At 40.7% G+C, this 20523-nt stretch overlaps 3 protein-coding genes across 6 annotated transcripts; 1 reads left to right on the forward strand and 2 right to left on the reverse strand.

Moving 5' to 3' along the window:
- Positions 1-7175: 7175 nt before the first annotated feature.
- On the forward strand, positions 7176-8345 carry LOC102717043 (dehydration-responsive element-binding protein 1G). The gene has a single exon (XM_040521193.1). The coding sequence runs from the start codon at positions 7219-7221 to the stop codon at positions 7891-7893; it is 675 nt and encodes a 224-aa protein (XP_040377127.1). The 5' UTR covers positions 7176-7218; the 3' UTR covers positions 7894-8345.
- Positions 8346-14353: 6008 nt separating this feature from the next.
- Positions 14354-15690, reverse strand: LOC102711226. Its single transcript, XM_015833438.2, has 2 exons — positions 14991-15690; positions 14354-14877 (listed from the first exon to the last, which is right to left on the reverse strand). Exons 1-2 carry the CDS (start codon positions 15498-15500, stop codon positions 14602-14604), a joined length of 786 nt encoding a protein of 261 aa, XP_015688924.2. The 5' UTR covers positions 15501-15690; the 3' UTR covers positions 14354-14601.
- A 25-nt stretch (positions 15691-15715) lies between these two features.
- LOC102711502 lies at positions 15716-20085 on the reverse strand. Of its 4 annotated transcripts, XM_040520713.1 has the most exons (6): positions 19680-20085; positions 19185-19619; positions 19055-19093; positions 18782-18972; positions 18055-18140; positions 15716-17230 (listed from the first exon to the last, which is right to left on the reverse strand). In XM_040520713.1, exons 2-6 carry the CDS (start codon positions 19385-19387, stop codon positions 17177-17179), a joined length of 573 nt encoding a protein of 190 aa, XP_040376647.1. In that variant the 5' UTR covers positions 19388-19619; positions 19680-20085; the 3' UTR covers positions 15716-17176. The 4 variants fall into 4 exon arrangements, 2 of the variants coding, with proteins under 2 accessions (XP_040376647.1, XP_015688948.1); XM_015833462.2 differs by having other exon boundaries at positions 19185-20085; XR_005811102.1 differs by having other exon boundaries at positions 18055-18872; positions 19055-20085.
- Between the last annotated feature and the right edge of the window lie 438 nt (positions 20086-20523).

The following is a 20523-nucleotide window of genomic DNA, read 5'->3' on the forward strand; positions in this document are numbered from 1 at the left end:
GTGGATGCATGATTGGATCATTAGATGACTAGGCCCGTTTTGAAAATGATTGTTAGGCGATTACAGTGTTTAATTTCAACTCTCTAGGCGAGGGGCGGAGCTAGGATTTAGAACATGGGGGTGGTCCGACCGATTTTTTTTCATGAAAAAAAAATGGAATAGACTATAAGTATAGATTATATATATATATATATGCAAGTATAGATAATAGAATAGACTACAAGTACACTAGAATTTATTCAAATATATGAATAAAGTATCTTAAAACATATAAAATTAGTAGTTAAGTAAAATTTTGATTAAAAAACATATATGGCTTCCCCGCAATAAAATAGAAGCTTAAATGCCTAGAAAAAATTAATGAATATTACCGTACTACATTTCTAAATTCTAATGGCTATAAAAGTATTCATTATATCTTCTGCATCTATTTTAAAAAACATCTCACTCAATAAAAATAATCATGTTACGTCATTTGCGAGAATACCAATTGATAAAAATTATCATTTTTGGGTATTAAGGGCTGATTAGCATTTTTTTTGGATGGTCCGGGACCACCCGGACCACCCCCTGGCTCCGCCGGTGCTCTGGGCCGCGTTCAGCTGGCCTGTTAAGTTAAGCAATCTTCCTTTATTTTTTCACGCGCACGTTTCTCAAACTGCTAAACGGTATATATTTTATAAAAATTTTCTATAGAAAAGTTGTTTTGAAAAATCATATTAATCTATTTTATATTTTTAATAATTATGAATTAATTAATCATGTACTAATCTATTACTATTTTTTTCGTGGTAGGATAAGTCAACTTATCCTCCTCAAAAGAACGAGGCTTACTCTCTTTGTTTTAAAATATAATTATTTTAGCAGTACAAAAATGTCTTGAGTAATATATTTATATTTTAAGACTGCAGAGTACTACTAGTTAATTATTCAGCGTGGAAAATACATTTTGTGAGGATGGATGTGCCGGGAAACTACGGTCGAATGCAACGTGACCAGTTTCTGAGTTTGTGGTGAGGCGTCCAATCGATCGGGCGCTACATTTTTGTTGTTGTTGTTGTTGTCCAGAAAGGCAGAAAGCGATTTATGATACGTGCGTGCGTGCCAAAGTTAACTTTGTCGACTAATGGTCCACATGACACGATCAGCTGAACAAATGGGCGATCCGTGGTTATATGCAAATTGCGGTACGTCGCAACGCATGAACAGTGGTGCTGCTTTGACCAATCATGGAGAGACAGAAAACAGTGGAGAGTTTTAGCAAGTGTGTGGGCTCCTTGTCTCATATTAATTACTTGCTTTTTTTGTTTGTGAATGGAAATGCCGCGCGAAATAGCACAAACGTTGGACGCTTGGGTCCAGAGAATTAACTTTTCTTCGTCTATAAAGCATGCTCTCTTTTTTTTTCTTGTTCATATAGAAAGATAAATATAGGATGATTTGGATATATATTTGGACATCCGTTTCAGATTTATTTATTTATTTATTTATTTTGAGAAATTTTAGGACGGTAACCCCATCTGATTTTTCCAGCACTGTAGAATTTTGCTACTACTATAATTGTTTTGGGCTATGCAAAATATCCGGTACGTGAAAAGGATTCTGCAGTTTGGCTGATAGCAAGAGAACTACTGACTGTGACGCCATCGCCATGATATAACTTGACTATGACAGGGAAGTTTCGTTGGATTAATCACATAGATTTATCATGGAAATCGCCGGTGCTTAGCTATCATAGCTCAGGGACAACACTCAAAAGTTGGCTGTCGTTAGCTGTCCACTCGGTAAATCAAGCGGTCTAATTTCGTGTGCTGTCGCCTGTTAGTATTAGTAGTTGGCAAATTCTAAGCGTGAGTCTCTTTCAACGTTTCAGGCAGTATATGCAGTGGAATTCTGTGGGATTACCAAGCTCACGCCTGACGCCTCCATTGGATAAGTCAGATATGCTATGATCCACGTGTGGTGCATTTGGGCCTTTTGCGGTCCTTCGTAGCTTTCCAGCCCATCAACAATTGCACAAGCAACAACACATTTAGGCCTACTAGTTGTTCGTCGTGGTTGTTCTCGCGGACTCGAACTTTTTTGTTCTAGCACATTTTAATGTTTTTTTAGAAAGCGCCCATAAATTATTTTCAAAATGCACAAAATTAGTTCGACTGTCATACAACGTCATCTTATCCGGTGTGGTAAAAAACACCACCGCTTCAAATCGATTATGGTGTGATAGTGTTGTTTTGCCAAGCTCACGTGAGATGACATGTCAACCGGTATAGATTTGAAAATAAGTTTTGAGACTGTAATTACTACTTAACTAGCATGTAATATGATGCATTGTATAAATAAAAGAGCATCTGTTGGTCAGTGAAAATATACGAGTGATGCAACTCAGGCCATGCAAGTGTTGCCACCTCAATGTCCCATCACATCCACTGGCTCACCGCTAGACCGTCGTTGCCCAGCCATCCCTAAGCAAAGGAACACCTTACACATTCTCGTCCCACAACCGTTCTAAATATCTCATTCCCAAACTTACAAAATCTAGTCCATAGCTTGTCGGCTCGAGCTCAGGGCTCATAAAAGATCACCTGAGGCTGAGGTTACCGAAGATGAAGTCGGAGAACATATCTCAAAGAAGATTGTTTTCCCCCTCAAAAATCCAGAATACCATGAGTAATTCACGGGAAATTTAACTATTTGTCACTGTTATATTTGCATACTTTTCAATTGTCACTTTTACGTTTGCACTTACAGATATGCTACTGGAGAGAAATTAACTCTTAATTTTATGACACTTTTGCTGAACTGACGTACCACCTCAGCGCGTCAGCGTGGATAGCACACGCGAAAAGACCAATTTATCACTGTGAGAGCAGCTAAACCCTGCCTAAAATCGATCTCATCCCTCTCAGTCTGGTCGCCGCTGGCGCGAGAGAGCGACGAGGACGCGCATCGCCGCTGAAGCCGGAAGTCGTGTGTTGCCGTGCATCGCCGCCGAAGCTGCCTACGCCCGGCCGCCCACGAAGCAGCACCGAAGCCGCGCGTCGCCGCCTGCTGTTCGGCCGCCCATCCGCGCGCCGGCGGAGACCCGGCCAGCCTCTACGTCCACCGGCCTGCCACCCTGCCTCCCTCACTGTAAGCAATCCATCTCCTTTATCTCTTCTTCTTCTTCTCCCATTCTCATTTTTATTTTTAGTAGCTTACTTTTTTTTCTCTTTGTAGCTTTGGGAATTGGTTGATGTTCCTGTTTTGGTAAGTTATTTACGGAGATTTTTCAGCAATGAAGCCGTTGGATGTCCAATTAATCAATTATGTTTAATTTCTTTGTGCATGTGTGTGGAGTTGATGATGAAATAGTATCAACATGTGTTTTAACCCAGTGTGCTTGTCTATGTTATTTTATTTTTATGTTTAATTGTTATGAATCTGTATAAATATTTGTCTTGTTGGGCCAAAAGCTGAGTTATTCATTTGTTCACATGGGTAAAATGGTAATTTCATGTGCTATCTCCATACTGGTATGCTGACATGAAGTGCCAGTTCAGCAAAAATGGCATAAAATTAAATTTTAACTTCTCTCCAATAGCATATATGTAAGAGCAAATACAAAAGTAACATTTGAAGAGGATGCAAATCTAATAGTGGCAAATAGTTAAATTTCCCCTTTTGGCTCCGTGGGTCCTAAAAAAGAACAAGATTGGGCCAGAAATCATAGGCCAGTATCATAGTACTATGTGACTGGGCTGGCCTGGATTTATCAAAATAGGCTTAATCGTGCCACGCTTTAACGCAGCCTGCCCTCAAGAAATACTCCTCCAGTCCAATACAGTCCCTCTGCTATTCAATTTTTTCGAAAACCAGGCTGAAAATCTTGGCCTCTAAGGCTCTACTATATATTTCCAAAAGTGCACACCCTCGTCACAATTTATGAACCGTATGCTGGTACCCCATCTATAACATTTTTTTCTATTTAACACCATTAACTTTAAAGTCTGCGTTGAACTCTTTTGTTTTATTTAAAAATTTCATGTAACTATTATTTAGTTTGTTATTATTTGATTTATTATTGTATGAACTTTAAGCATAATTTATAATTTTATATGTTTAGATTAAAAAAATTAAATAAAATAAACGATTATAGATAAAAAGTCAACCACGTCACATACAAAAATCGAAGAGAGTACTGTTTTCCCGGTTAACCGTACGCTACCACAGATCTCATATAGCCATATGTTAACATGAATGAGAATACGTAGCAGTAGCTTTAAGCTGGGCTGCTCAGAAACGTCCGTGGGACTTAACTATTTGCCATCATTTTTGATGGCATACTCTCAAATACTACTGCTTAAGGTTGAATATAGGGGTCGAAAGCTTATATCCTTTGCATATAAAACAGAACAATTCATTACCACATTTTTACTATTTATAAAAAATACAGGGTGTTTCTATCTTTATGCGTTGTGAGCCCAATCGAGTCAGCGGCTGTTGTGTGGTCGAGTGAGTCTACGTGAACAGAGTCCATAGTGTGCATTCCTACACCAAGCAAGCGGACACGGCTCGGCTGGCTCTCGTTCGGTTGGGCTACTGCATGCCCATGCTGAGATGGGCCGGACAGAGGGCGTGCCATGGTTTGATGGTTTGTGCCCGCTTTCTCTTTGTCATGTTTTTCTTTGGATCTGGCGCTATGCATCTCACCGAGAATTTTCATACTGTTATCCAATATTAATGTTCACTTTTACATCACTATCTCTATTGTATATGTAATATCATTTCTTTCTCTACTTAAAAAAAGGCAATATTACGGTAGTTTTTAAATGTAGTGATGGTAGTGTAGTAAAATGTATATCTAACTATATATTTTTATAAATATATTAAATATTTTATTTCAAATTTTAGTAAGATATATTTATCAGTTTATCTATTTTAAAATGATATATGATACACAATTTTATCGTAGAGATACATTTTAGTTCCATTTTTACTCTTATAATTTTCTACTACATATACTGGCGGTGTAGTATAACATTTTTGGGCAGAACATTTTCTCCTCACATGATAAGGGCAGCATGATCATTTTCACATGTGGTGCCAAAATTGTATAGAAATGATCGGGTGAGAGACTACCTGCCGAAAATTAAAGTCATTGGTATGATGGTATTTAAGGACGTAATCCAGAAGATTGCGAAGAGTGGACTTGTGGAGGTGTCTTCATCAAGATTAAAAAGAATTCAAGCGTTCAATGTTAGCTGTAGCGAATCCATACCGTATAGTATCATTCAATAAACTTGCCACCTAACTGCCAAACCAACGGTCGCCATTTATCCAGTTGCAAAGAACCCAAAACCAGATCCAGCTCAAGAAGAGTGGAGACAGACAGCAGAAATATATACAAGTCCCTGTCCATCACAATTGGCACCCCAAGACCAAGTCCAATATAACTGCCCTAATCCCTATAACCGTGGAGTGGGATCCTTTGTGGCATAATCCAGCATACATAAGCTAAGCAAGCAACTCATGTTTGAGCTGCAATATGGCAGGAATAGGATCATACTATAGCAATCCGGTTGACTTAAAAGATTGCCAATGCAATCGAACAGCTAAATATTGGACAAACGGCTGGTTTTTTGGGGACGTGAACCGGGCATTCCATGAGAACCGGGTGGTTTTGATTGTGTTCAGTGTTATCCCCTCCTCTATTAAATACAAATATTGGAATTTAGGTGTATAATAGAACATGTGAGTTTTCATGGGGATTTAGGGTTACGTTGGAATGATACATAATATAATATGAAGAGAAAATCTATTTTAAATGATCATCTAAATAGCAATATAGATGATTAAATTTATACAAACTACCAAAAATGGTCCAAAAGAAGGCAATGTTAGTGACAGTGAATTTGTCATACAACAACTGTATTGTTTTAAAATAGTCATATATATATATATATATATATATATATATATATATATATATATACCTATATTATTCTAAAAGAAAGTAATGGTGATGACAGTGAATCTGTTACCCACAAATTGTATGCTATACTTTCTTTACTAAATACTTTAATATACCTTAATATTACAAAATAGTCCTATATATGTGTTTTATGTTATTCCATCTCTAAGTGTCAAATTGTTTCATATGTACTGCGTCAAATTGTTCTAACACCTAATTATTGATTTGTTTCAAATAATACTAAGGCCCCGTTCGGCAGGTAAGATAAGTTATCTTATCTCCCTCGTTTTACGCGAGCACGTTTCCCAAACTGCTAAATGGTGTATTTTTTGCAAAAATTTTCTATAGGAAAGTTGTTTTAAAAAATCATATTAGTCTATTTCATATTTTTTTAATAATTAATAATTAATTAATTATGTACTAATTTATTATTATTTTTTTGCACCGGATAAGTTACCTTATCCACCTTCATAACGAACGTAGCCTAAGACACATGTCCAAATAATACTTGTATGCGTATAATTTATATTTCTTTAAAGAACGGTTATTAAACTAGTAATATGAAATAGAAAGTATATTTTAACGTTGGATCAGTGAACCATGAACCAACAACCTGATCTAAAAACGGTACAACTCATACACGGGCTCTCATAGAGGATCCAATCCGTCCCAGACGATGCAGTTGCAAGGCGGGCGAGTGCGCATCAAACTACCCACTTGAGAGAGATGCTACGCGACATCGCCTTCTCCGGCCGTCGCAGTCGCACTCACACGCAGTGAGTCGGTGACGCACACATCCGAGAGCAGGCGAGGCGGCTTGCATCCCTTTTCAACGCAGGGTCGCCGTCCCACGAGACAAGAGGAGAGGAGGCGAGATGGGAGCCCCACCGGCCACCGGAGAGAGCAAAGACGAGCGAGGCCCAGGCGGCCCACTTCCATCCCATGCCTGCGCGTCGCGCGGGTCCCTATCCCCACCCGGCGAGCTCCAGCTGGTTCCGACCCAATTAAAACGTAGCGCCCGCCGGCCCCCGTACCCGTATCCAGCCCAAAGCTAGGCTCCCGACCCGGCAGGTCTCGAGCGAGCGCGCGGCTGCTACCTGGCTGGCGCCTCTCGTGCCAACACCGCGTTGAACAACAGTGCTACGCGGCCACGTCCCTCTCCACGCGCTAAACTATATAGCCACCACCTTTCCCTCCAGAATTCAAACCGGATCGGCCTCGATCCCACGCTCGGCCTCAGCGCAGCGCAGCTAGCGATCGACGGCATGGACGTTTCTGCTGCGCTCAGCAGCGACTACTCGTCGGGGACGCCGTCGCCGGTGGCGGCCGACGCCGCCGACGAGGGCTCCTCCTCGTACATGACGGTGCTGTCGGCGCCGCCCAAGCGGCGGGCGGGGCGGACCAAGTTCAAGGAGACACGGCACCCCGTGTACAAGGGCGTGCGCCGGAGGAACCCCGGGAGGTGGGTGTGCGAGGTGCGGGAGCCGCACGGCAAGCAGCGGATATGGCTCGGGACGTTCGAGACGGCCGAGATGGCGGCGCGCGCGCACGACGTCGCCGCGCTCGCGCTGCGCGGCCGCGCCGCCTGCCTCAACTTCGCCGACTCGCCGAGGCGCCTCCGCGTCCCGCCTTTCGGCGCAAGCCACGACGACATACGGAGGGCGGCGGCTGAGGCGGCCGAGGCGTTCCGACCACCACCGGACGAGGGCAATGCAGCCACCCGGGAGGAGGCCGCCGCCGCATCGGCCGCCCCTTCCAACACCGCTCAGTTCGCCTCGCACCCGTACTACCATGAAGATGATGGACTGGACTTCGGGATGCAGGGATACCTCGACATGGCGCAAGGGATGCTCATTGACCCGCCCCCAATGGCTAATGATCTTACCGTAAGTGGCGGCGAAGACAACGACGGCGGCGAGGTCAAGCTATGGAGCTACTGATCCTGCGGGTTTGAACTCAGCTACTGATCCTGCGGGTTTGAACTCAACTTGGTTTGGCGCGCACAGAGCTATCACTTGTACAGCTTAAGGGGATCGAGTACAAGTACATCAGGTGTACTCCACTCGTTGCCCCTTTCCCTTTTGTTCTTTTTTAACTTATCTGCAGGGTAATGTTAATGTATCCCTGCTCTTCTGATGAAATGTGATCGGAAGAAGCGGAAGGCCAGATCGAGCTAATGGGTTGTGCGTGCTTGTCGAGTGTTGTGAGGATACATATATATATATATATATATATATATATTCAGAAAGATTGGCACTCTAAATTAGGATCACCCTTATTACGAATGACGGAATGAGAGTGATCTTGCCCAATGTTTACAATGAACCAGTTGTGTAATAAGCAGCGGATCATGTTGCTTGTTTGATCTATGGCTCTTGGGAGTGGCATCGGTGCAATATATTTCAAAGAGAACTTTTTTCCGGTCGTTGAGGAGGTACCATGAGATAACACTTTTTTCTATATAAAATTTGGTACCTTTACTAGAAGGTACCAAATTTTACATATAAAATAGTGGTACCTCTTGATATCTTCTCAAGGATGGTAAAATTGCTCTCTCAAAGAATGCACGATTGAATACTGAGAATTTGACAGGTTTACAGAGAAATGGTATAACTGTATAAAATTGAAAGAGGCATATGTTTATGTTATGGAGCTATGGACCTATATTACTTCACTACTGCTTTTGTGACGAATTCGTGTATGGTTTCACAATTTCGCCGAATCTCACCAAAATTTTAACGTCTTGAGCCAGCCCAAAATGAGGTCCAGAGGTGCACTTTGAATAGTTTGCTCAAATTTTGTTCAAAATCAGTGAATAAATCAAAATCTTGCTACGCCTCAATTTTCACCGGTCAAACGGTACTCTAAACCCTGTCTCTTAGGGCATTCCCAACCCATAACACTAGACGTAGTTTTCATAAAACTCCACATCATCAAGAAACTAGTACTAGACACTACTCTTCCAATGCAAACACTACTATTCCATACTTCAATTTAATGCTACTTATTTCACATGATATTTTAAATGTTGTGTAGAAACCAAGACATAGTTTCATTCTCTTTCCTCATTTATTCACTTGTCACATTATCTTTTATCCTAGATGGCAACTTATTTAATGTTATGGACACCATCCTAGTCATTGGGTTGGGAATGCCTTTGGGAATGCCTTTAGTCTCTATTGCTACAAGCTACGCAATCCATTATTTTAATAGATCTCATCATTGTTTTTTATCATATGTTTGACTATTCATTTTATTCAGAAAATTACATACTTATTATTTATATTGTTATAAATGGATTCATTACTTAATATATTTTAATTATAACATATATTTTCGTATATTTGCATAATATTTTTAATAAGATGAATGATAAAAAATGCGCAAAAAAATCAACATCATCATTTATTAAAATTCGAATGGAGTAATTATCATTTTCTTTTATTACCCTTGTACCAAAATAAATTAAACTATTCTAGTTTTGGGAGGGAGAGTGGCAATAAGTAACCTGCCTACCAACAGTCTGTTTTATTGCCAAATGAGTTCTCTATCTCTTGAGAAATGGGCTTGGTTTTATTGCCATCAATTTATGACTTTATATGGACGGTAGGCAGTGCAACATTCTGCAGAATAATATTCGCTCAATATTCGGCTGGCAATCAAATATTTGACATTGTGCGGCACCCACGCGAGTTGGCCCATGTATGCGTAGCATTTCTCTTAGGGTAGAGACAATGGCTACATTCTCTTATAGATGAAAGATGAATAACCAAAAATATCAAATTTTTTAATAGCTATTTAATACTATAAATAATAAAATTAACTACTACAAACTAAAAATCTACTTTACAATTGTGATATAATGAACTTTTGTATTGAATTTAAAAAACACATTGTTTAACGGTTTAGAAGTGTGCAAATTCAAGAAAAAAAACATTCGATAATCTAGTATAACGAACCCAATCAATGTGTATAGATGAAGCAGTTTTGTTGGGTTGGCTTTCGATTGTTAAAAATCTAGCACTAGTTATTTCTATTGCTATAACGCTGTGGCCTAGATGGACTCTACATGTGGGCTAGATGAGAGGGAAATATAGTGTGATTTTTTTTTTAATTTCCTATGGCCAGTCCTTGTGCATATTAGTATATCGTTCTATTGATTGCTATAAAAACCAGTTGCCCAATGTATATAGGTAGTAGGGCTGTACCAAATAATTTGAGACCCCAGAGGGAGACACAGAATAAGGCTCTACATTCTGAAAATAGAAAAACTATTGAGTAAATTGTATTAATGATGATGGAGCTCTACCTAGGTAGGAAAAAATTGCCCTGATACAGTTATTCAAACAAAATAGTAGAACCTTGACTACACGAAAAAAATGGAACTTCAACTGCCTTATTGTTCGTATTGTAATTATAGACTACAATCCTGCAATATTGTCATGATTATCACCGAACACCTTATAAAGGCAGTGAAAACAAACATGTTCTAGCCAAATTAGTAAAGCAATAAGAGGTAACTTTTAAAAAGAAAATGGAACTGGAGGCTCTAGAAACCATATTCGAGCGCAACTCGCTTGAATTGAAACACACAAATTTTGACACCCTAATTTTTTGGGGACCCTATGCGATCACTCAACTCGCACGTGCTAATCCATCTCACCTTAATTTGGTAACAAAGGTTGTGTTTTTTCTGATGAAAGATTATTTAGTTTTTAATAGCTATTTAATATAACAATGAAATTAACTAACATAAAATTAAAATCTATTATATAAAAATAAGATGGTGAATTTCTATACATAAGTTTTTTTAAAAAATATATGTTTAACACTTTGTAAGGCGTGCATAGAATAATCTGGCAAAAAAACACGTCGAAGTAGTAACAAAATCTAGGATAGCGAGTAGCACGTTACCGCGAACGCCACTTTTGTTTTTTTTTTGTCTTTTTATTGCCGAACTATTCGTTGTCTAAAAATGGAATTCCGAAATTTCTACGTCACAAAAACAGTGTTTTGCAATCCATATGCCTCGGAATATAATACGACCCATAGGCTTTTATTATCCTCACAAAAAAGGACAACTTTATACTACCTTTGAGCCAAAGCTGGTTAAGAAAATCTAATGGAACATTCTTTGACGGCGTCAAATGACGCCCTTTGTTGAGCCTAAGAGCTGGCAAGCCGCGGGAAAAGGCGGCCAGGCTAGGCTAGCCAGATCGAGTGAGGTCTGTCTCTCTCAGCTCTCAGGTCAGGTCACCTCGCGCGCGTTTGCGTTGGTGGATCGAGTCAGCCACCAGCCACCACTCGCTCGCGAGTCGCTACTCTACCAACGGCTTTCGCGGTTTTGCCAGCTCGCGCGCGCGCGCGCTCGCGGCTGCCTTTCCACCTTTTTACCGGGTCCGTCTCCGTCCGTGCGTTTCCCGCGGGCGCGCGGCTGCCGAAGAATCAGAAGAGCAGCTAGCTTCGACGTCGCCATCATCATCAGCTCGTCACGAGTGGATCTAGCTAGCTAGCAACTCGGTCCGCGGAGAGGAGAAACATGATGCGCGATGATTCTAGAGCCGCCATGGAATTTAGGTGGATTCCTACGTGTAAGCATCCGTCATACCCTCAGTTTTTTATTTAATATCGTTAATTTTTAGATTTTTGATCATGTTATTTACAATTCTGGTATAAATATATAAAATTATAAGTACTGCTTAAGGTTTTATATAATAAATTAAATTATAGCAAAACAATTATATAATCATATAATTTTTAATAAGATAAATGATCAATTATAGATATAAAAGTTAATGATGTTAAATAAAAAAACAGATAGATCACTTCAGTTGATATGCCCATAATCCTGTACAAATGGTGACATTTTAATGTGTTATAAGCATTGGTATTACTGCTGGATATGAATAACTCTTTCGATGTCCGAACGTGTCGATGTCACTGGGACACCGGCATGATCTAACGATTCCTCTGCTCTGATACGTTAGAGTTGGACCCACAAAACAAAAGATAATTTTCTTTTCATTTCTGAACAAACTGTCTATATCATTTCAATATTTATAAAGATAGGTTTAAGCCTTTGTCTCAGTTATAAAATACCTAATTAGATTAATTACTTCTTTGATATATGTCAGCACGTTTTTCAAATTGTTAACTAGTTTGTTTTGTGAAAAAAATTCTATACAAAAGTTTATTTAAAAAATCAAATAAATCTATTTCCAACTTTTTAATATTGAATTATTAATAAATCAAGTACTAATCATATTTCACGTTTTGTGTACGCCTAATCGGCTAATTCTAACCTCCGAAAGAACGCGCTGAATCGTGGGCCTCACTGCAGCTGAGACGCCAAGCCCTTTCTCTGTGGTTGATCTGAGAAGGACATCAACCTTGTCCCTCTAAAAATCTGAAGGGGACAAATTTGTTTGACAAACCAAAGGGGCAATTGTAAAATCAACACTTCTATTTTTCCTTGGACATTCATTTTTTAACACACAGTAAAAAAACTGAAGCTCTTATAACACACACTCACTCATATGTGCACAACCGCACTCCCTGCCACTAGAAGAATATTTTTTGACCGACTTCAACCAAATTCGAGGAGTTTTACATGGTGAGACATAAAGGTAAAATTACTGTCTAAAATTTCATCAAATGTAAGTAAATTCATTTGAACATTTGGATATTGGTTTTCAAATTTGTGGTCAACGAATTCCATCCCCTTTGATTTTTAGATTTGGAATTGTGTTTTTTCTTGAGAACTGTGTTTTTAGGCTAGCTTCTATGTGTAAAGGGGACTATAGTAATTTCGGGAATGCTAACTTATAAGCAATTAAGAAATATTGTATGGATAAAATTTTTATATATGATCTAAAAAGAAAGTTAGGAAAAAATAAATAATGATGAAAACACTTCAAAATCAACTCGAAAATGTAAGTTTCAAAATTCAAATTCTAACTTATTATCGTAAGCATAAACGAAAAGTTGGGACCTAACATCCAAGCAAGATAATGTGTATAGGAGTTAAGACAAAAAAAAACAAGGGTATGCCTCTGCTACTTCAAAAGCACAATCATCAGTCCGTTCACGAAATTTTTTTATTTTTTAAATCTTTTTAAGAAATAATTTTATTACTAAACCTTCAGGGAAAATATTTTCAAATCTGAACCTTTTGGCCACGCCACAACATTGACATGGCAAGACAACGCTGTCACGCAGCCTAATCGGCGTTCCATGGCATCGCCACTGTCAGTGACGCTGCAACGCCACCGACAATGGCGTGGCAAGCCGTTTGGCCACGCCAATGTTAGTAGCGTTGCCAAAAGGTTCATGCAGTGCAAATATTTTCCCTAAAAATTTAGTAGTAAAATTATTTCTTAAAAAGGTTTAAAAAATAAAAAATTTCTCCGCTCACCCCTCCTCCAAATCGTCCATAGCATGCCCCACATGCCCTCTGGTGAGAAAACCAGAAAGAAAACAAAGCTGTTGGTTAAAAAATACTCATTTACTCGTATAAGCCCAAATTAAAAAAGGTAAATGTAAACAGTGTTATTATAATTTTATAAAATTAAAGATCTGTTATTATCTCACTAACATGGGGTGCACACATAAGTCTATGACAATTGGATAAGGATGTCGTATATCTGATTTAACAAAATTATAATAGTAGTCTTGAAATTTTTCAAAAAAAAATGTTCATTTCATCTATGGGCTCGTGTAGCTTATCCTCATAGGTGCATAGATACATTGAACCCAATATATATGGAATAATTAACTTTTTGATACTCTTATAAATTGCACTAACATATTTACCATTGGGCCCACATGTCATAGACACATGAGGGCCCACGTGTCATAAACAGCGGGTGGCAAATATGTTATGTGCTGTTTCTAAAAGTGGCAAAAAGTTAAATGCCCCCATATATATACCATATAACACGTTGTAATGTATGTGTTTGTCGCTACAAAGAGATAAAACAGAAAAAACGGTATAAAAAAAGATAGAACAAATACTCCGGTTGATAATCTGTTGACATTTAAACTACGCTCCAAACTATTAGGGTGAAAATCTGAATAAATAATTTGTTCAACTGTATACAATGAGAGCTGACTCAAAAGTGCAGGAAATTTGAAATCTACCGAGGTAGTTCCTAAAAACATCACATATTCACATCGAATCTTTAAACCTCTAAATGAAGTATTAAACATAGATAAAATAAAAATTTAATTGCGCGGTTATTGAAGAAATTGTGAGACGAATTTTTTAGCCTAATTAGTCAATAATTAGCCATAAGTGTCATAGTAACTCATATGTGCTAATGATAAATTAATCGGGCTCAAAAGATTCGTCTCGCGGTTTTCAAGCGAGCTATGAAATTGTTTTTTTATTCGTGTCCGAAAATCTATTCCAACATTTGATCAAATGTTCGATGTGACTAGAATTTTTTTTTATTTTACCAACTAAGCACCTCCTAGGGACGCATGGCCCAACTCTGGTTTTCATGACAAAAATAAATTCCGCTTTATAATATCTGTGCGAATAATAATACATTCGTTCTTTAAAGTGCTAAGTCTCGTGCTGCAACATTCATGCGTTTCAGTTTTACCACGCATATAAGATTTATACAACCAACTGAAACAGGCAAGGATCAGTTTGGTTCAGTGATGGAGATGGTGGCGTTCAAGTAGGCGATGCACTCGGTCGGCAGGCTGAGGAAGGTGTTCATGAAGACGTCATCAATGGGGTCGACGACGGCCACCCCTACTAGCTTGCATCTCCCTTCGCCGTCCATCCTCTCTCCAGTTCCTCGTCTTATGGCTCCACTGGACTCCTCGGAGGTCAGTGTTGTGTCGACGAACAGCGGCGGTGCTTGGTAGACGCTCCCAACGGAGAAACAGAACCTCGACCTGAACTTCAGATCAACCTGAAACGAACATGGTCATTCAAGAACCAAGATCACGTTATTCTTGCAGCAATATCTCCAGAGATTGTTTAGCCATGGTTATGACGAGACGATTTGATGATGGATGTAATTACCTGACCACTTGCGGGATCGATGTTTCCGCGGAGAGCCTCGGGCAAGATGTCGATCTTGAGGAACGGCGGCAGCGGCAGCCCGAGGAACCTGGTCGTCGCGCCGGACATCGCCGGGATGTACAGGCTCGACACGTCGAACTCGACCAGAATCGTGCCACTATCCGCACCGCTGCCGGCGCCGGCGCCGATGCCGCGGCCGCCCTGGGCATTGTACACGAAATCCGGGTACCTGGAGATGCCCAGCCGGCAGCCGTCCCTCGTCCTGAACTCGACGCTAAACGTGGCGCCAGTCCGAGCCTCCTGCGGCGCCGCGACGGCGGGGGTGGATCGCTGTTCGCCTTGCCCCGTGCATGCCACCGGGACGGCGGCCTTCTTCTTGCACGTGCGATGATGCTGCCGGTGTTTCAGTGGTGCCCCGAAAGCACATGATTTCTTGGGATTTGGGGTCTTTTGCTGAGCTGGAAGGTTCGACGAGGTGGCGCTGATGCTGCCGGTGCCGGCCGTTGCCATTCCGAGGCACGCCGCACGCCCCCAGGCCACGGCACGGCGGCGTTGAAGCGAGTCAGTAGCCGGCTCCGGCTGCCGCCTGCCGGTGTGAAACTGAATCTGTTATTTGTGTGGCTGTGCTTGTGTGCGATGGGCTGTGATAGGCTTATCCGCCGGATATTGTTCAATTAACTATATTTGGATATTCTCCCTCTATTTTTCCAAATATATAGAGGATATCATATATGAATGATCTGCTAGAGTACAAACAAATATGAACTAGTTATATACCCGTGCTAACGCTATAGCAATATTTAACAATACAAACCAAATAATATATACAGGAAAATATCGCTATCAGTAAGATAAACATTGAAATATCTCGAAACTCAAATAATACATCATGGATAAATCATATGTGAGAATATACACAACACAACATCAAGAATTTCACTACACATTCCGAGGATAAATAATTCGACAGCAAGGAATGATACATTACACTAACCGCTACGACTCATTGCAACATAGCAAAACATAGCTTGTGTAGGAAATTTGAGCTTAATGTTGATAGGAATTTCACTGTTGGAGGTGATGTCTCTCCTTCGCCTTCCCACCTATGCGGCCTTGTTTCACGCTCCAGATCAAGTAACGAAGGTTGAACGCAGGGGAGAGCACAAAATATGCTAACAATCTACTGAGGACCTCAGGTACATATAAGAAAAGTGGCTAGCTGTTTATAGGTAGTCAGCACCATACGTTATACATATGTCAACTATAGTAATGTAGGTCCAAAATAACATGAAAATTAGTAACACTGGATCATGCATTTTAAGAGAAAAATAGAGAGATAGAAGTAATAAAGATACCAAAACATCAGCCATGCAGGAAGCTATTTATGATCCTTTAATATTTTTAGAATGACCTGTGAGTTTTCCATCTAGATGTTTTGCCATTTTAGCATAGAACATATTTTTTATCAATAGAGGAAACAAGGAAATGCGGAAGGGGAGATCAGAACTATGCAACAACAAGCATTTCTCAATAGTAGTGACAATTTGCTCCAATATTGTTGATTGCTACATGGCAACACTACCAGGAGACAAGATAAAAAAACATAACAATCAAAAAGAACAAGCATGGATCAACATTAAAGTAATATTAGAATTCGGAAGTAACTTGTAACCATAATTTCTATAGCATTTTGTGAAGATAGGGCATTTGTTTTGATTGCAATTCCATCTCCCCCAACAGTAAGAAGTCTGAACAGCAAGCAAACAAACAGTTCCAATCTATCTTAAATGCATCATTTAGCATAATTACATAGTAATTTAGTAATTTATGGCATAAGTAGTCAGGAAATGCACTAAGCATTTTTATGCAATTTTTTATCCTTATGAGAACAGTACATTTTTTATTTTGGCTAAGGTGGAAAATAAAGGATATAGTTACATAGTTAAATAGAAAATAGAAACCATGACCAGAAGAGTTCATTTTGAATGATAGTGCTTATATTTCCAAAAATTTGTTGCTTTCTCCTCTACATAAAAGAAATTATGCAAAAAATAATAAACAAATTTCTTTTCTATGGAATTCTATCAAGCTCATTGGTACATTTCTCATATATCTCTAGCAATAAATAAAGGAATAGTTCTCAATATCTTTTGGAAGTGCAGTACCTAAATACTAACAAGGATATTCTAAACTTGCAAACTTGCCCGATGATGGGAACAGCAGTAGCAATTCCTTTTTTCCTGAAAGAAAATAGTTCAAGTCAAGATGACCGCACCTTGCCTTCTCAGCAATCAAAAATCACAATAAAACCATGACATAATGGAAATATCTTATCCAGACCGTAGAACCATTGCTACAATTTTTATTTTTTTTATTGGTGCTTCTGAAAATATTGTCATCCTTCATAGTAAAATTTTTGTTTGTAGCTTTGTAAAGGAAGCATAAGTGACTATGGATTTAACATAAGCCTTCTGTCCTATGCAAATCATGCTAGATAGCTTCCTGTACCGTAAATGCTAAAGGGCAATTAATTCCTTGAGGTTTGTCAAATGAGTACCTAGAGATGCTACATGAATTATGACAGAGATAAAAAAATTTGCAACCATGTAAAGAAGAATAAAATAGCAAGATTGGGAGATATTTCTTTCAAAATTAACAATAGAAAATATAATCATAATGGTATTTTAGAAATCCACCCAAGATTTGATTTGCAGCAAACATAGACGACCGATTCCATAATTCAACAAAAAGAGAAGAAATCATTTTTGAGAGTGATGGAAAATTATCACCAAATTAACATAAGTGGTCTGTTAAGGTGAAGGGATCTGTGTTTGTGTCTTTGTTGTACACTTGAATGAAAAGGTCTTGATCTTTTTATACTCCTTGTGTGAATCTGAGTGGATGAGGAAGAGATAATCTCATCTATTGACAATGACAGGGGAATATATATTGGAAGTAGGGGAGATATTTATTTCTACACTAAAATTTTTCATATCAGTGAGGTGCGAGATTGAGAGTATCACACGTGTTATTGGAATGATATTGCACAAGAGAGTGTTGGTACCTGGAGTTCACTCCTCGGATCGCTGGAGGACGCAATGATCATTATCTGCACAGGCGATGGCAGCGCGCCTCTCCTGCAATTTGGTCCTGTAATGGTGTATTTGTCTGATGTATTTATGGTCCTTGTGAAACTTAGATGTAATGGGATAACAATGATACTTTTGAGCACAATGAGAACAAAAATCCCCAGCGATAAACTTTTAAACCTAAAAATCCGACAGCGCTATAAAAATCTAAACTTTTCGTTGCAGCAACCAATAATGCATCAAGCTACAAGCAGTGAATCTGACTCGCATACTTGATTATAGTCACCACACAGATTGATTATAAGCTTTCTAAGATGAGACTGGCATGCTATCAAATGTTCAAAATAATTGATTCACATTGAGTTTCAATAAAAATAATACACATAAATAAAGGAACATTCAGATATTTCTCATTCGGTTTCAGCAGAAGGAACATTCAGATATTACTCATCTAGAGAGATCCTTGATGATCCAAACATTCAGATATGATATGCTAGGGTATGACTTTTTGTTTACCTGTTGCTACTTCAGGAACACACTTCCTGAAAGATATAATTTCATATAATTTACATCATACTGGTTCAAGAACACACCAAGTTAACCATTTTTTTTCATCCTAAACTTTTAAATACTGCTACTCATAATCACATTATATTGGAGTGGCTACATAGGTTGAAAGATGAGATGGGAAGCTTGAATTACGCTGATTGTTTCTTGAGACTTCATAGCAATCTCCAAGTGTGAATTCAGCTATTTGCATGCATATGTATTCCATCAAATCCAATTCTGAATTCTGAAACAATGAGTAGCTGATCGCTGAATTCACAACCAATTCAGTAGAACAAGACAATTCTGAATTCTGAAACAGTGAAAAGCTGACCGCTGAATTCATGCTGAAATTGCAAGACATACACAATCCACAATCTGAATTCTGAACTCTGAAATATGCAGTGAGCAATGGTCTTGCATACGTACCATGTCTGGCTCAAAAACTCCTGGAGATTGCTATGAAGTCTGAAGAAACAATCAGTGCAATTCTGCAGTGGCTGCTAGGATGTGCTAACATCTTGAATCGTTCAAAATTCCAAAAGTTCCAGAGCCTCACCTCAATGATTTACAGAGGGGGATTTTGGGAGCAACGGCGACGTCGTTGGAGGCGGGGGCGAACTGTAGCATTGGACGTCGGTTGCGGCGGCGCCCCGGGGAGCGAGCGGAGGCGGGGGTGCATCTTCTCTCTGCGGTGGCTCCCGGCGACGCCAAGAGCGAAGGCAACTGAGTTGGAGGATGTCTCCGAAGTGGAGGCGGCATCGGTCGCGGAGAGGCGGAGGCGACACGGTGGACGTGCGCGGGCGGCGTGGTGGAGGGGCGGCCGTAGTGGACGTGCAGGGCGCGCAGCAGTGAACGTGCAGGGCGTGGGCAGCGCAGGGGAGGAGCTCGACGGCGTCAGTCGCGGGGTGCGGTGAGGTGACGACGGCGCGGTGGAGATGCTAGGGTTGAAGGCGTGGTGGAGGGGCGTTGGTGGGGTGGAGGCGAGGGCAATCTGTGGAGGTGCTAGGGTGAGGCCGGGCTGACACAGATGATCTCAACCGTAGATTCTGACCTGTGGCCGGCGGCGTAGGTGGCTTCCGGCGTGGGTGACGGAGGCAGCGGCCGAGGCGGGGACGGCTGCCGACGGCCGAGACGGAGTCCAGCGTGGGCGATGGAAGCGGCAGCCGACGCGGGGACGGCTGTCGGGGGCCGAGGCGTCGGCTCAGGCGGCGTTCGGCGTGGGCGACGGAGGCGGCCGAGGTGGCATCCGGTGTGGGCGACCGAGGAGGCGACGGAGGTGGGGAGTCTGGGGACCGAGGCGGCGTCCGGGAGAGGAGGCGTCCGAGGCAGGGTGGCGTAGGCGGTGTCGGGGAGAGGAGGTGGCTGACGGAGGCGGGGAAGATGGGCGGCGGCCGAGGTGGCGGCGTCCGGGAGAGGAGGCGGCCGACGGAGGCGGGGAAGACGGGCGGCGGCCGAGGCGGCGGCGTAGGCAACGGCCGGGAGAGGAGGCGGCGATGTAGGCGGCGTACGCGGTGACGGAGGCGGAGGAGGAGGCTGGAGCAGATTAGGGTAGATGACGCAGATGTCGGGTGCGGATGTCGGCTGAGGAGACTGTAGGCGGTAGAAGGATCTGACCCGTTGGATCTGTCCAATGAGTAAACTCAGTTGGTGCACTGTAGGGTATATAGGGTAAATGATAAATCTGTTTTAGATAATTATCCAAATAAATATATATATGAATAATTAAATTTAGATGAGCTGCTGAGATGCTCTAGGGTCGGTTCCTGAAGTTGGCTGGTTACACATTAATTTTGTTTGATACGAAACTCCTTTTTTCCAACTAGAGAAATATCTATTGACTCGAACAGAGTTGAAATTTCATGGCTTAGCACAAACAGAGTTGAAATTTCATGGAT

Source organism: Oryza brachyantha, chromosome 2 (assembly GCF_000231095.2).
Source record: "Oryza brachyantha chromosome 2, ObraRS2, whole genome shotgun sequence".
NCBI lineage: Eukaryota > Viridiplantae > Streptophyta > Magnoliopsida > Poales > Poaceae > Oryza > Oryza brachyantha.

Coding starts and splice junctions, on each gene's coding strand:
- LOC102711226 (XM_015833438.2), bottom strand. CDS start 15,500: ATGGCAACGGCCGGCACCGGCAGCATCAGCGCCACCTCGTCGAACCTT. Junction 14,878..14,990: donor TCGATCCCGCAAGTGGTCAG/GTAATTACATCC, acceptor TGTTCGTTTCAG/GTTGATCTGAAGTTCAGGTC.
- LOC102717043 (XM_040521193.1), top strand. CDS start 7,219: ATGGACGTTTCTGCTGCGCTCAGCAGCGACTACTCGTCGGGGACGCCG.
- LOC102711502 (XM_040520713.1), bottom strand. CDS start 19,387: ATGCCGCCTCCACTTCGGAGACATCCTCCAACTCAGTTGCCTTCGCTC. Junction 18,141..18,781: donor AGTCTCAAGAAACAATCAGC/GTAATTCAAGCT, acceptor ACACCATTACAG/GACCAAATTGCAGGAGAGGC. Junction 17,231..18,054: donor ATCCGAGGAGTGAACTCCAG/GTACCAACACTC, acceptor ATTTTCTTTCAG/GAAAAAAGGAATTGCTACTG.